Raw genomic sequence first — 16026 nt, 5'->3', positions numbered from 1 at the left:
AGACCTTGATCACTTGGCCCTGTGAGGCCTGTAGGACTATAACAACTGGGAAGGCATCTCTTGGCAGATTACCATCCCTAGGGCACTGCACAGATAGAAGACAGAAGCATATGCTCAGTCTTTCTGAGAAAGAGGCCTATTTTCAAGAGCTATGGCCTAAATGCCAGCCTTCTAGTCTGGCACACTTCCAGAGGCCAACAGAGATACTCTCAGGACACTGTTAAAACTAATAAATTCAGTGAAGTTACTAGGTTACAAAATCAAATATAAAAAATTCGTTGCATTTCTATACACTAATAATGAACTATCAGAGAAATTAAGAAAACACATTTACAACTGCATCAAAAAAAATAAAACACCTAGCAAAAAAATTAACCAAGGAAATGAAAGACCTGTATACTGAACACTATATGACACTGCTGAAAGAAACTGAAGACACAAATAAATGGAAAGATATTTTGTACTCGCCAGGGGGGAATAATTAGTATTGTTAAAATGTCCATACTACCCAAAATAATATATAGACTCAATGCAATTCTTATCAAAACTACAATGGCATTTACCACAGAAATAGAAGAACAATCATAAAATGTGTATGGGAACAATACTCTGAATAGTAAAAGCAACCTTGAGAAAAAGGAACAAAACTGGAGGTATCAAACTCCCTGATTTCAAACTGTATTACAAAGCTATAAAGTAGCTTTGTAGCTTTTTAATTACAAAGCAATTAAAACTGTAAGGTACTGGTGGGGCGCCTAGGTGGCTCAGTCAGATAAGCGTCAGACTCTTGATTTCAGTTTAGATCTCGGTCTCAGGATCATGAGTTGAAGTCCCACGCTGGGCTCCATGCTGGGCATGGAACCTACTTCAAAAACAAAATGGAAAACAAGAATCTGGAATCCAAATTTAAACCCATGCATATATGGTCAATTAATTTACAACAAAGCAGCCAAGGATATACAATGAGGAAAGAACAGTCTCTTCAATAAATGGTGTTGGGAAAACTGGACAGCCACATACAAAAGCATGAAAATAGATCACTATTTTATGTCACACACAAGTTAACACAAAATTTATTGAAGACCAGAACTTAAGACCTGAAATCACAGAACTCCTAGAAGAAAACATGGCTGGTGAGCTGCTTGACATCGGTCTTGGCCATTTTTTAGATAGGACTCTAAAAGCAAAAGCAACAAAAGCAAAAATAAGTGGGACTGTACCAAAGTAAAAATGAAAGGCAACCTACAGAATAGCAGAAAACATTTGCAAATCACGTATCTCATACAGGGTGAATATCCAATATATAATGAGTTCATAAGAACTCAACAGCAGAAAAAGGACCCAATTTAAAAATGGGCAAAGGTGGCACTTAGGTGGCTCAGTTAAGTGTCTGCCTTTGGCTCAGATCATAGTCCTGGAATCAAGCACTGATTTGGGCTCCCTGTTCAGTGGGGAGTCTGCTTCTCCCCTTCCCTCTATCCTTCTCCACTCCTGCTCCTGTGTGCTCTCTCCCAAGAAATAAAATCTTTAAAAAAAAAAAAAAAATGGGCAAAAGATCTGAAGGGACATTTCTCTAAAGGCATACAGATGGCCAAAAGGTACATGAAAAAATGCTAACATCACTAATAATCGAGAAATGCACATTGAAACCACAAGGTATTACCACACGCCTGTTAGAATGGCTATTATCAAAAAGACAAAAAATAATAAGTGGTGGTGAGGATGTCGAGAAAAAGGAACACTTGTGCACTGTTGGGGAGAATGTAAATTGATTCAACCACTGCAGAAAACAGTGTTAAGTTTCCTCAAAAAATTATATAGCTACCATGTGACCCAGCAATGCCACTACTGGATATGTACCCAAAGAAAATGAAAACACCAGGTTGAAGATTATATATCTCCTGATTTTCATTTCATTACTTAACAATAGCCAAGACAATGAAACAACCTAAGGGTCCACCAGTGGACAAACTGGGTAAAGACAGCATACGCAGAGGCATGTGTGCGTGTTTCACATGTGCATGCACACATACACAGGCTAGAATGTTACTCAGCCACAAAAAAGAATGCAATCTTGTCATATGAACAACATGGAAAAACCCTGAGGGTATCATGCTGTGTGAAATAGGTCTAACAGAGAAAGACAAAGGCTGTATGATTTCATTTATAAGTGGGATCTAAAACAAAACTAAAACAAAACCTAGACTCACAGAGAACAGACTGGTGGTTGCCAGAGGAGAAGGGGCTGGTGGTGGGAGACAACATAGGTAAAGGGGATGAAGTACAAAGGTACAGTTATAAAAGTAGTCACAGGGATATAATGTACAGCACAGGTAATATTGTTAATAACACTGCATTAACTTCGCTGCATAATAGTAACTAAACTTTGGTGCTGATCCATTTTGCAAACTAATATAATGTTGTATGTCAATTATACGTCAATAAATTAAAAAAAAAATGATTGTGGGCTATTGAGTTAAATGAGGCTCAAAATAAACAAAAAAAACAAAAAAAAACAATGAGGCTCAAAGCCTGACTTTACTGCATGCAATGAAGTCTGAAGCACCCACCAGAGATGATGTGATGATTAAATGTGACATCATAAAAGTTCGCTTACAATTGTCCTCCTTTAACATAACTTCTTACTATGCAACTCCAGTGTGCTCTGAGCACCTTTCCTCCACATCCACACTTGGATCTGATGAGTCCAGTTACAAAACATATCCCTGTATGGCTTCTGAATAAGCCAAAATGTACTTTAACATAATGTTTGTCCCTAATAATACTATGCCCTCATCCTCTGTATTTTACTAGATTATGACCTCTTCCCAAATCCCTAACTGTACCTGAAGGATCGTTGTTTCAAGGTCCAGTGAAAAACGAAAGTTCCTCAAACATTAAAAAAGCTTTATTCTTCTCTATTATGCAAGATAATTCTGTCTTTGTCTTGTTTGTTAGATTTATCTTAAACCAGTTTCCCAAAACTGCAAAGTAGTTTTAACAATTCCAGGCTCAGAATCACGTAATTTAGTTCCCTGAAGTGAAAATGTATCTTGTCTAGTATCTGTCCCATGAGAGCAAGTAAATCTCTTTCCCAGAAGTCCTCAGAAAAACTCCCATGGCATTTCATTGGCCTACGTATGGTAAACTGCTCAGTTCTAAGCCAAGCCCTGGCAAAAGGAATGCCATGCCCGGACTAAGTTCCTAGGGTAATAACCTAATATAAGGCCAATCAAGTCTACTCTGAGGATGGGGCCAGCTATTCCTCAATCACACAGGTTATGGTAGGACAGGATAGTTAAATGATAAAGAACTGTCAGGGTGAATAAAAGAATGGAGGCCATATAGGAAATCAGTAAGATTCATCATAACCATTATTTAAGATTTATTAATAGAAAGTCCGTGGGGTCTGTTCTCAAATTCTCAAACTGTGTGTCCTCAGGACACTGATGACACCTGCTATACTACAATGCATGTTTCTGAAGATGTCTGCTTACAAAGAATGACAATATGTACGATAATAGCCCCAATTTTTGAAATTTTTTCACGAGCATTTAAAGTTTGAAAACACAAAAATAACAAATTAATGTTTTGAGCTTAAACTTAATCCCAATAACATTCTACATTAATTTTCAGTTAAAAACTTTATGAAGTTAAACAGAAAATTCTTCTTTCATTTAAAGGAAATGTCCCCATTAAAACCACTTAAGTCTTAATTTGTATCAAGCACCTTGATGGCTCAGTCGGTCAAGCATCTGCCTTTGGCTCAAGTCATGACCCTAGGTGAGGATCAATCCCTGCATCCAGGAAGCCTGCTTCTCCCTCTCCCACTCTCCTTGCTTGTGCTAATAAATAAAATCTTAAAAAATGTATTCATTTGTACCAAAATTCTCATCCACTTCTCAAATATACTACAAATGAACCAGAAAGTATGCATTTTTGCATTCTATAAGCCAGATATTTGCCAACAGATTTAATATTTTTAGCCAGAAACTGAGCTTACATTTTAGAAGTACTGAGTCCCTTAGAAACTTTGAGAGGCTAACTGTAGCCTCCTGCCTTCTTGCCATATAAGTTAAAAATGACAGTGACATCAGTGGAAGCCAAATCTACTATGAGTTTACTGACCTGTTATACCCTGAATATCATTAGTAGGATTGAACATTCCTTCAGATGCCACAGACACACACAGAAATAAGAAACTGAAAGGGAAACACAGATGTGTGAGATTTAGAAACAAGGAAGAGGCCAAAAAATTAGATGACTTGGATGACTGTGAATTAAGCTATACGATTCCTATACCTACTAAAATGAACTTGAGGTCTAAAGGTTTGCCTTCCCACCCCACAAAAAAAGGGTTTGGTTCAATAACGTCACATGCCTCATTCTTAGTAAGTGTATCAAATTGCATTAGGCATTTTTTCTACCCAAATCAAGTAATATTAAAAATCAGGATAAAATGACTAATGTGTCAATCACCCTTACCTTGAGGTCAGGAAACTCTAGAATAGTCAGTGAAATGCTGGCAATAATTCTCATTTCCTTCTTCTTATTCCATACATCCAACATCCCTTGAGAGAATTTTAATAGTATGACAGGGCAGAATCTATGTCCTTCAGAAGTGTGTTCATTGCTTTCTACAGCAGAATGAAAAGAGATATCCAGAAGGAAGCTATGCCTACGACAAAATATTCTGTGAGTGAAAAGTCAGACATTCAGATATTAGTTCTAAATGAGATTCTACATTAAAATTTGATCAGACATCTGTTGTCATTTGGAAACTGTCCTTCCTAATGTAATTCCCCTGGAGCGGACTGTATTATATCACCTGCCTCTTTTGTCTTCCACACTGGCTGGTCTAAGAACCCCACTTCCCTGAACACACATTAGAACACATATTAGATCAGAGCTGGCTCCATGAAAACTAGCATAGCTATTCAGTCCTTTTGAGGAAATGATCAACTCAGTGGAAAACTGCTCTCTCTCCTTCTGACACTGCTAAGTTATATGGGTACAGGAGACTGGAGGTGGTGACGGGACATTTTTAGAACACTTAGAGTACAACTAAGAATAAAGCCATTATAGAGGGAAAGCAAAGCCAAAAGAGAAGTAACATACCTGAATTCAGTTTCACTCTCTTGAACTTTTACTCCAGATAATAAAATCCTGGACTGATTTCTAAACTTTGAATAACTGAATTTTGTTTTTGACTTCAACATATGGTACAGTGCTTGTTACTGATGTAGAGAGTTTTAGATTAACATCACATAGTCCATGGAAGAAACCACACCTCTCACAGTATAAAAAAAAAAACTATCGCGTCTTCAATTAGCTAATCAAACATTTCAATTTTACAGATCTATTACTTTGACTCCTCTGCATAGGGGATAAAATTATAAAGCAACCTTTCATACCACATTCCTGTTAGTTTCCTCCTCAAAAAAAAAAAAAAAAAAAAAACCAGAAGAAAAGTTATTGGAAGGATTAAATTAAATTATTTATAATTAATAATTATTAAATTATCAAATAAGTATATTAGTAAGAATTCAATACATGTTAGCTAAATATTTAGAATAAACTAAGTGGATAGTTAATAACCTTCTTAAGACCCAAATACAAAGCACAAGCTAGTGACCAGACACTTCAGGAAATACCTCTCTTAGTAAGAAAGCTTGAAGACAATATGTTTAATATCCTTAGTAGAACCTGGCACCATTGTTTTAAATATACATTAATTTATGTTCTATTTCTTTCCAAAACAGATGTAAATGGCTTCCCTTGAAATACCAAATTAGATAAAAATACGGATGTAAACTTGTTCCATCAATTGCTACTTTTGTCCTTTTGGGCAAGTTTAATCTCTCTGGGTCTGTCTCCTCATCTATAAAAATAGGAAGTGGGATGTTACAGGAGGATGAAGCACAAAGTACCTTTGCAGACTGTTAAATACGACTTACAATTTCTTACTACGATTATTTCAGAAAAATTACTTTAATATTACCTAATTTTGTGTAACTGGTTATTTCTTAAAATAACATTTTTGTTGATTCCTCTGCATCTTAGAAGCTTTCAGTTTAAAGGGCAAGAACAAAAACCCTTAGCTATTATATTAACTGTAACTTACTGATGAATACAAATGTCACTTAAGTGACTTCCCCTGTATCGCCAACTGTTTTCAGTCTAACTGAAGGCAATGATACACTAGAACCCAGGTTTCGTAACAACCAGCTAAATGTTCTCTCTTCTCTACCATACTGCACACATAACATATATCCTCAGGCTTAATTTTTGCAATAGGTAAATAAAACTATTAATTATGAGTACACAGAAAAAATATTCTAAATGCCAGGGAGAATATAAAAGCAGTAAACTGATAGTTTTAAGTGTCTTTCAGGAGTGAAGTTCATGCATTCCCCTTTTCAGACCAACACAGATTAAATACAAAATTGCAATCGTGATTTGGTACAACTCCAAGGGGGTCATATATTTAAATATCCCAAATGTTTAAATATTCAACTTATTAAAAGCCAAAATTTCAGGTATAACTCAAGAAACTGAAATGCAACAAAGTCTTCTGTAAACTGTATTCATAAACTATATTCTTCTGTGGTCATTTATTTTATATAGCTTGTTACTACTGGGAAGGATTGATGGTTAACTTAAACGATGTTATCTGTAAGAGGTTAATTTAGAAGTAGATTTTAAAAGATAGAAAAACATCTTTAAAGTTGTTCACTTATCAAAGATGAAAACAGAAAGCCTGAAATAAGGAAATAATCCTGTCACCAGAGTAGATCCAAGAATGTTAGAAGAATAAATACTTCACCAAATATCAACATAATCCCAGCAAGTACCATTAGTTCTTACATTAGAAAGAGAACTAAGCTTTTAACATAACTGGCCTAAGTCAATCACTTCTGCTAAACTAGGCAAAAAAAGGTGAAGAGCAACCAGGGTTCCTACAGTTCCTAAAACAAAGCGTTATTTTGTGTCCACGAATGCGTAAGAAAACAAACTTGCATCCAGACAAGAAAGAAGTACAACAGATAAGTGTCAATCTTTACCAATTTATTTTATACAAAACAGTAGCAATGTAGAATATGGGAATTATCTTCTGCTGCCACACACGCAAGTTGTGAACATTCCAAGCCAATGGATACAGTTTGGAGGGGAAGGCTAAACGACAGCATCAACCATGCTACTGAACATAGGAATTTTTTATTTAAAAAGATTAAAAATTAGATAGCAATGTCTTCTTAATATTGCTCTCATCATTGAAGACTGAAGAAAAATAAAAAGTGACTTTTTAAGATAAAAAAAAGAGGGAAAGGGAGAAACAAAGAGGCTGCTACAACACTGCCATACTGTCAACCCATCATACTTCAATATTTGCATACTTGATAGCAGCATTTTTACTGAACCGTGTGCAACTACATTTAGAAACACATCAAAGCAAAATATCATGGCAGTCATCAATCAAGATCCGAAAAAAAGAAAACAAATAAACAAAATAATAACTCTAGGATGAACATACTATAAGCAGATGAACATTTACGGAGAATGAATCAATATCTACATTCTTGGACTGTTCCATTCTGCTCCAATAAAAGTGTCAACTCAAACTGTCAACTGTGCATTTTTGGAGGATTTGAGTTTTTCCAGTTCTTATTATACTGCATGCTTGGAACAAAGAGGGATATAATAATCCCTTCTACACAATGAACTTTAAGTAGACCGCTGAAAATAAATTTACTACTTGTAAACACACACAAAATTAAAAAAAAAAAAAAAAATACAAGATTTTTCTTTATCTTTAAACAATCAGTGCTTCCAAAAGCGCATTATCTTCTATATCGACCTCTCTCCCCTCGGTCTCTGTCCCGGTCACATAATCGCTCTCTTTCTCTTTCTCTATCACGTCCTCTATCTCGTTCTCTGTCTCTTCTATTATCTCTAGGGCGGTCTCGCTCACGCTCGCGATCTCTTTCACGGGGTCTACTTCTCCGACCACTGACAACCGCTTGTGTGCGCCGAAGGAAATCATCCACCCTCATGTCATAATCATGCTAGAAAAGGTTAAAAAATTGGTTAGGTATGTTTAAAAAAAAAAAAGGCACTTATGAGTCCCTATATTATAATTACTGTACGATAGAGAAAATATCTAGAAAACTGTACTAATGCCTTAACTCACAAAATGCAATTTTGACACTGCTTAGAAAAGGATTTTGATGTCTTACTAGAAACCTACAACAGAAATTATTCAAATCTATTGGAACTCAATTCGTGCAGTCTGCTCTATAACTTCAATGACTTTTCCATCCAATCTTTTTAATAAGATTTAGGCCAAAGTAATTATCTAGAGATGACTATCAGCCAACATGGATACAAGCCTGAAGCCAACTATGCTGATTATCATCAATGTTTTTCTGCAATAGGTGAACTCTTTTTCCCCTTCTTTAATTCTACAAACTAACCTGAACCAACTCTGCCCTCTTATGGTAAAATCAGGAATTCTTATATTCCAGATATTCTTTCAAACTGAAGCAATGCTAATGACAACTTTTGAAATAGGACATAATTTTAAGAAAATAAGTACTTTAGTAAGATTGCAAAGACTACTCCACGCAGATCTAATAATACATAAAAGGCTGAGGACGACGAGAGAGGGTAAGATGAGCAACTGTCTAAGTGAGGTCCAAGTTGTCACTATGGCTACCTGTAAGCTTGATCCCTGCTCTGGCTTTCTACTCTTATTCTCAACTCACTATTACTTACTAAACTCGGTCTTTTTTCAAGTCATCTCAAATATTCAGAATATAAGGTTCAAAAACACAATTCCACCTTACCTCTTACAATGAATACATGAATATTAGTATAAAATATATACACTAACCAAAAAATTAAATAAAAAGGGCAAGTATCCTTTCACAAAAGAATCATAGGAAAAATCCCTATTTTGAAAATTATGTAATCATTTATAAAAGGCATTTTTAAAAACACCACGACCCATCTAGACAACTAAGATTTTATCATATAGAGACTATGTATCTCTTCCTGTGTGACTGAAAAGTAAGTCTGTTAGTCAATTAGGATTCTCAAATTGCTTCACTGAATCTTAAAGATCATAATGATTTAATTTTGAAGAATCAGTATCTTTATGAGAATAAGAAAATAAATAAAAGTATCTCAAAGGTAGGCTGGGCTACTCTGGCCTACTCTCAAATATGCATGCTCTTCAACAAAGTGGGAAGATAAAGAATGTTTATTTGGCCCTGCCAAAAAATTCATCACGTCACGTATGGTGGCAGGGAGGAGGCTGGGGATTTCCAGACTGTAGATCACACCTTAACAACCAAACTACCTTTCTAAGACTATCAAATTTATACACAAAGGAACTGCAATAAAAAGTACAAGGAGATAATTTCAGTTTTAAAAGACACAAGTACTATTAGGGGGAAAAAAATGGGTATTAATCACTTAATTAACAACCTCTATCTAACTAGTCTAATGAAAACCCAGACATCTCTAACTAGAGATTGCTTTAATTCACCGTTTTGATCAAAAAAACTTTCCAAATCAACCATACTAAATTATTAGAACCAATAATTAGTAAAGGACAATTACTCATCTGCCTCTCTTAACATCTGTCATTTGTTAGCATCATCTTAAGAATCAGACGAGGTGAACCAACAAAATTTGGCAGAGAAACAAGTAACTAAATGAGACTAGAGATAACCTATTAACTAACTTAATATACAAACATCTATCCTGTGAAAATGGAGTCCACATATACAGAAAGCTTAGAAATACTTATTGGCAGTAATAATTAGTTATAATTGAAGACTCCTGTACGAAAGAAAACATCCTACTATATGTTATCTCTGATATTAACCAAGAGTTACAAAGAAAAGTAGCCACAACTTGAGCCGTCTCCTTGATCAGTGAAAAGAAATAGTCTATTCAAATAATCCAAAGGGATTACCCATTTTTAATTAAAAGTTGTAAAAAAAGAATTTAAAAAAAAAAGTTGTGAATTACTTTAAAACAGCAGTCAGTAAGAATATGAAACAGTCTACCACTCAACATAATCTAGCAACCATTTAAATTATCAGCAGAATTCAAAGTTGTTCCCTCAACTTGAGCTTTCTCATGCACTTACTACTCGCTTATCTCTGTATCTTGCTTCATGTGGTACTGGGTGATGGCCTGAGTAAGGGGGATGAGCCTGAGGAGGCGGAGCATGGTGCTGATAGTAAGGATGATGTGGAGGCTGTTCCATTCCAGGATAAGGAGCCTAAAAAAAGAAAACCACTTCCATAAACATCTACCAAATATCCTTGCAAATAAACCATTCTTAGAATTTCCCTATACAAACTACCAATCCCAAACAATTTAATAATCTGTATGATCCATTTACTTTGACATTAAGGTTCTTCAAAATACCCTCTTTATGTGCTTGCTGAAAACATGTAACAAACTAATTATACATCTATTAAGATTTAACATGCTTACACTTTCATAACGTATCATTTAAATACGAACAGAACAAAACAAATCAGTATACAGTGCTTACACTAAGCTAGGCACTGTCCTAAGCACTTTAAACATCTTATTTAATTCTTGCATCAACCCAATGAGATAGGTGTTGGTTATTCTAGTTACAAAAAAAGGAAACTAAGCAACTGGTTAAGTAACTTGCTTAAAATCACTGCTAGTAAAAAGGTGGAGTTGGGACATCTGGCATCCAGCTCTAGAATCAATCATCTTAACCACTAATCAAACATCTACCCTTAAAAAAAAAAAAAAAAACCTCCAGGACCTACTAAATTTTTAAATGCCATTATAAAATGAGTTAAGGGCAAATCAAAGATTACTTTCCTAGTTAGCATCAAGATAATATTCTTTTTAAAAATTTTTTAAATTTCCCAGAATCTAAAGGAAAGCAATTCATCTATCTGCATACAGTACCTTAAGTGAAGTAAGTCAGATGAAGAGGCCATATTACAGGCAGCATTTAAAGAAAAAAAAAAAAAGGAAAAAAAAACATAAACAATAAGAACTACTTACATTCCCCAATTTTTTATTTCTCAATACCTTCAAAGATACTCTAAGAAGATTCAGTTTTCTTACAGAAAGAAGAAAAAAAAACTAAAAATTGTGCACAGGAAAAAAAATTATGCACAGGATTTAATTAACCTTATTTTTTTTTTTTAAAGATTTATTTATTTTAGAAACAGAGCAAAAGTAGGAGGGGCAGAGGGGGAGAGAATCCCAAGCAGACTCCATGCTGAGCATGTAGCCTGACACGGGGCTAGATCCATGACCTAGATAGAGACCACCATCTGAGCAGAAGCCAACAATCAGACGCCTAATCGACTGCGCCACCTAGGGGTATGAAAGTGTAAAGACCTCAGGGGTTCTTTCTTATTTTTATAGGAAGAATTTACTGAGTATTGAGATCAAAAACACTATGCTAAACTTTACATGTATTTTGTAAATTATCTTCTCTACACTCCCATGAGGTCAACACTGATATTCATTAAATTTCAAACCATACAGACACATTATCCGTTTCATTCACTAACGCAGCCTAAAGCAGAGTGCCTTGCACAGAATGAACACTAAATATTCGATGAGCCAAAGAATGAACAAATGCTCACTGAGTTTTACAGATAAGAACAACTAAGAAACATATTATGATACTTGTCCAAGGTCACTGAGATGAGAAGGGAAAACATTTGAACCCAGGCAGTTTGCAATACCAACCACTACAATAAAAAACCCTAACACTTAATAAACTTGAAACAACACAAATCATTATTAATCTTTAGTTTTAAAAATAGTCCCCCAACTCTTTATCACTGAAGATATATATTTTAAGTCTCTTAATGGGTAACTGTAACAACCACATTTCAAATAAGCGTTCAAAATATATGGAACTGTGAATGAAATTAAATAATTTGCAGAAAAAGAATACAAACCATTCCTTGCCAAGGCGGTGGTGGTCCCATGTTATGAAATTCCCTCACATAATCATTGTAGGACTAAAATGAAAAATATTAAAGTCAATAATAAAAATTACATCCAGAGCTAAAAAGTAAATCAGATCCTGGTTTTACGAACATTAAATACATAAAATAAAATACTTACTCCATTTAAAAACACATCTCGGCGAACTCCTGAAAATCGTCTGTTGGGAATAAGATTTGTGAAACTAAATTCAGGTAATTCATAAACTAGTTCCAAGAATGTAATTTAGAACTAAGCAAGAGTGAACCCAACTTACCTGTCTACTTCCTGGTATCGTGGATCCTTTAAATACCCTGTTCAAACATCAAGCATTTTAGTAAATCAAATTTATATTTTTTATTATGGCATTATAATTAAACCTTCCTTACCACTCATTTCAACTCTTCCCATGAAATACAGTGATGCTATTAAGTGATGCTATTATTGTATTATTCCATTTTCAGATTTTCTTCTCAGATTACATGATAATCTAGGAAGTAACTAAATAACTTACTGATATCACAGAATTATAAACTGCTAGAGAGGTTTTCATATGAATCTTCTAAATCCACACCCCAATTCTCGCTAGATAGAAAATTTCTTCATTCTGCACCATAAGGAAAGTAAGGGCAGAGGAATTATCTTTGAGGACACTGTAACAGGACTTCCTTAAAACAAATGTTTACCTTCCATCTTAGGTATACACAAGTTTTGCTAAGTCAACCAGATAGTTTTAAAAAAATGCAAACTTAAGGGGGAGAAAAACAGAACTGCAAAAGTCACAAAAATGAAATTATACATTTTAAGTGAAGAACCTTAGTGAAAAAAAGAAATATTCTTTCTCCCCTCCTTTAGTAAAGACTCAGCAAATTAAAATGTGAAAACATTTGCGTGGCCATGTTACTGTGGAAAAACTAATTTCACTCTCCAGAATATCCCATTTTGGGTAAGAATGAGGTTTATCAAGCCACTGGTTATGTAAAAATGCTATAATGCTAATACCAATTTTCAAATTGCCTAATTTTTATGTGTATTACTGTTATTAAATAAGTATCTTCTCTTAAATACGGTTCACCTTTTTTAACTCTGGTAAGGGAACGACTAGCTGAAAAGCTGCTGTGTAGATTACAAAACAAGTACTTCTCATTCCTCTCTAAAAACATGATGTTAAAAGATTTTTATTTAGAAAAATATAACTTCAGTGTCTAATTAAAGCTATTTACCACATAAGATACTAAGTATAACAGGAAATAAAAAGAATAAAGTGTAAAATCACTGCTTTCCCTAACCACTTTTAATGTTAAAACATTTGTGCAGTTTCCACTCGTGAAATAATTATAAATTAGCAACATTGGGTAATTAACAGATTATGATAACGAGTCATACTAAAATAGATTAGGTAGCCTTCACAAAATAGAATTTAAGTGACAGCTATTGATAATCTCCTATGGCTTAAGTAGTCATGTCCTAAAGTTTTCTCACTTTTAGAACTACAGAATTGTAATAAATGTTTTTTTTGTTGTTGTTGTTGTTGTTTCATAATTTTAAGTCAAATATCTGCAGGATTATAAAATATTAACCTGGTCTCTGGTGAAACTCAGGGGCATAGTCAATCCTTGGTTTCTTTCTGCTGTTATGAATATCATAATCTTCTGGTCGACGCCTACACAAATTAGACACATTAGAAATTAAACCAAAAACTGCTGGGACAACAAACAGCAATGCAAGAGTTTCTGACAGAAGTACAAAGAAAAGCCCATTATTTCCTTTAAAATAGCATCCTAATTTCTAGCTAACAAATTTTAAAATTTCTAAATTTTAATTCCTCTAATTATTATAAATCAATTCTTGAATGTATTGTTGGAAACAAATATTCTCTATAATCCTCCTACTATGATGAGAAACTTGGAAATAGACTGTTCAAAACATGAAATCAAATTTTAGTATTTTAAACAAAAGTAAATGAGCGGCCCTCAAACTAATGTAAATATCCAGTTTAACAAAATACTTTCCCAAATAAAGTCTCCATTCAGGTGAAAAAGCAAGGAAATAAAAAAAAAAAAACTATCATCATTACACACAACAGGTAACTCTAAAATCTATATATTCAAAATTATTAGTATCATTTTAGAAGTCTAAACAAAATAAAGAATTCTTATTTCTTTTTGCTTTGCACAAAATTATGCTTTTCACATGATCATACAGAAAATCTGATACTTATAGTGACTTTACAGGAAAGTTTTAAAAATCTTAATACTTTGAAAAACTAATTTCTAGTTAATAACATTTAGAATTAAGGGAATTTTTTCTAGAGACAATGCCTTAAAATAAAGCTGGGGCAGTTTTAACAGAGTTCATAAAACAATTTCAAAATATATTCTTTAGAAGATGAAATTTTACTGTCTACAGAGGGCTGCTCTTTATGGTCTCCCATAAATCTCAAGGGTTAATGTAATACATCATAAATACACTTCATTTTATTTAGCATTTGATAAAGAACTACACAAAATAAAAATGAAAATTCCAAGTTTTCTGGTAATAAATATTTTACCCTTTAATGCCAAATAAAATTTCTATAATAACCTGGCATCGCTAGTTTTCCAGCTACTTCTTTATCAACTGCTTTCATTAACTTTTCCAACACAAGTTCACTCAAACTGCAAAGTGCAGTAACCCCAAACCCCCCAACAAAATAAAAACAGTTGCATCTACAATAAATAATACTAAGAAAATTAAAAGCTGGTTTAAAAAATAAACATACCGCTTTCCTGTAGTTTGGGGAGTGCATTTACGACCGGTATAAAACATGATAGTAACAGTTCATACAGTAGTCCAACTACTGACTGTAAGCTGTAAGCCACATACATATATGGAGGCCCTGGCAGGCTTGAGAGAAGGTGTAGTGGTGTAATAAGTATAGTTTGCAGTCCATTGCAAAACTGAGGTAAAAACTTCACTTGTATATATTGTATTGCACTGGAAACCTCTTAGCTTAAAACTTCAAAAGACATCTTGGTGTTCAGTCCTTTAAGGCCAAAAATAAGGGGGCTCTGCCAGGTTTCCTCCTACCTACTCGACAGTGTCCTTTTTAAGCTCAAAGAAATGGGGACTCTTGTTGGATTATCTGTACCTACCACAGGATGTTTCCACCAAAAGGAAACTTAACCAAACGTTTCATCCCATCAACCATACATCCAACAGTCTTTAGCAGAATATTTTAGGTTTAGCTGTATGCAAATCTACACAGGGAAAGGTGCTGGGTGGAAGGGCTTAAACCAGTCCTTTGCAAAGACTTCTCCAATTCTGTAACAAGTTAAACCCCCTTTTCCTGGAAAATGCTGCTTAGTTCATAAAGTAGTGATCAATAACCATGGCGATCCTCTAAAAAACACTTTAAGTCCACAGGTACTGCCAGCATCTGGAAAGTTGTAAACAGACACAGCAACAGCCCTTCTTTTCGGTTTGTTGCCGGGTCTCCCAGGGCCACTTGATCCCCTTTGGAAAGAACCTATTGTTTTCAGAAGCTCAGCAAGATGTGTGAATTCACTGGGTACATGTTAGAGAATATTTGGCAATGGGGTTAACACATCACGATGGTAAAATCTGAAACAGTCCCAATAATGCTCCTCTTGAATATCAAAATAACTTAAAACATTTTATCCTCTAAATGAGGCGTCATCTTCTGAAAAAACATTAGTGATCCTTTATAAAAGTCCCATATCTGATAAGGCTTATCCAGAGACACACCTGAAAGAAAAGGCTTTTTACAAAATATTAACAATTTTTGCAAATAAAGACTTCCTCCTCTTCCTCCTTTCTAGCCTGTTCTGAGCAACAAAGGCCTACCTCATTTCAATTGTATACATTGTATAATCAGAATATTATCTAATTTAAACTGGTTATCACTCTTTAGCAAATAATTTTTTCTGCATAAGGAAAGATCCCCATTTTCCTCTTGAAAAATGACTGAGACCAAGGTGACCATGTGAAATCCTCAATGAAGCCACAAACTAGTCC

The 16026-nt window shown here is 34.5% G+C and overlaps 1 protein-coding gene across 4 annotated transcripts in view; it reads right to left on the bottom strand.

Annotated features, from left to right (window-relative positions):
* Positions 1-7047: 7047 nt before the first annotated feature.
* Positions 7048-16026, bottom strand: part of YTHDC1 (YTH domain containing 1) — a 36005-nt gene continuing 27026 nt past the window's right edge. For 2 of the 4 annotated variants that reach the window (XM_045079828.1, XM_045079830.1), the window contains 6 exons: positions 13590-13672; positions 12287-12323; positions 12151-12214; positions 11982-12044; positions 10160-10294; positions 7048-8066 (listed from right to left, as the gene is read on the bottom strand). In XM_045079828.1, the coding sequence (XP_044935763.1) occupies positions 7842-8066; positions 10160-10294; positions 11982-12044; positions 12151-12214; positions 12287-12323; positions 13590-13672 (607 nt within the window). In that variant the 3' untranslated portion in view covers positions 7048-7841. The remainder of the gene's footprint in view (positions 8067-10159; positions 10295-11981; positions 12045-12150; positions 12215-12286; positions 12324-13589; positions 13673-16026) is intronic. The other 2 variants (XM_045079829.1, XM_045079831.1) reach the window with 1 other exon arrangement.

The sequence above is a fragment of the Mustela putorius genome, unplaced genomic scaffold (assembly GCF_011764305.1).
Source record: "Mustela putorius furo isolate JIRA1106 unplaced genomic scaffold, ASM1176430v1.1 tig00000430_pilon_pilon_pilon, whole genome shotgun sequence".
In the NCBI taxonomy this organism is placed as follows: domain Eukaryota; kingdom Metazoa; phylum Chordata; class Mammalia; order Carnivora; family Mustelidae; genus Mustela; species Mustela putorius.
The sequence above is the reverse complement of the archived record's forward strand: the minus strand, read 5'-3'. Positions and strand labels throughout refer to the sequence as shown.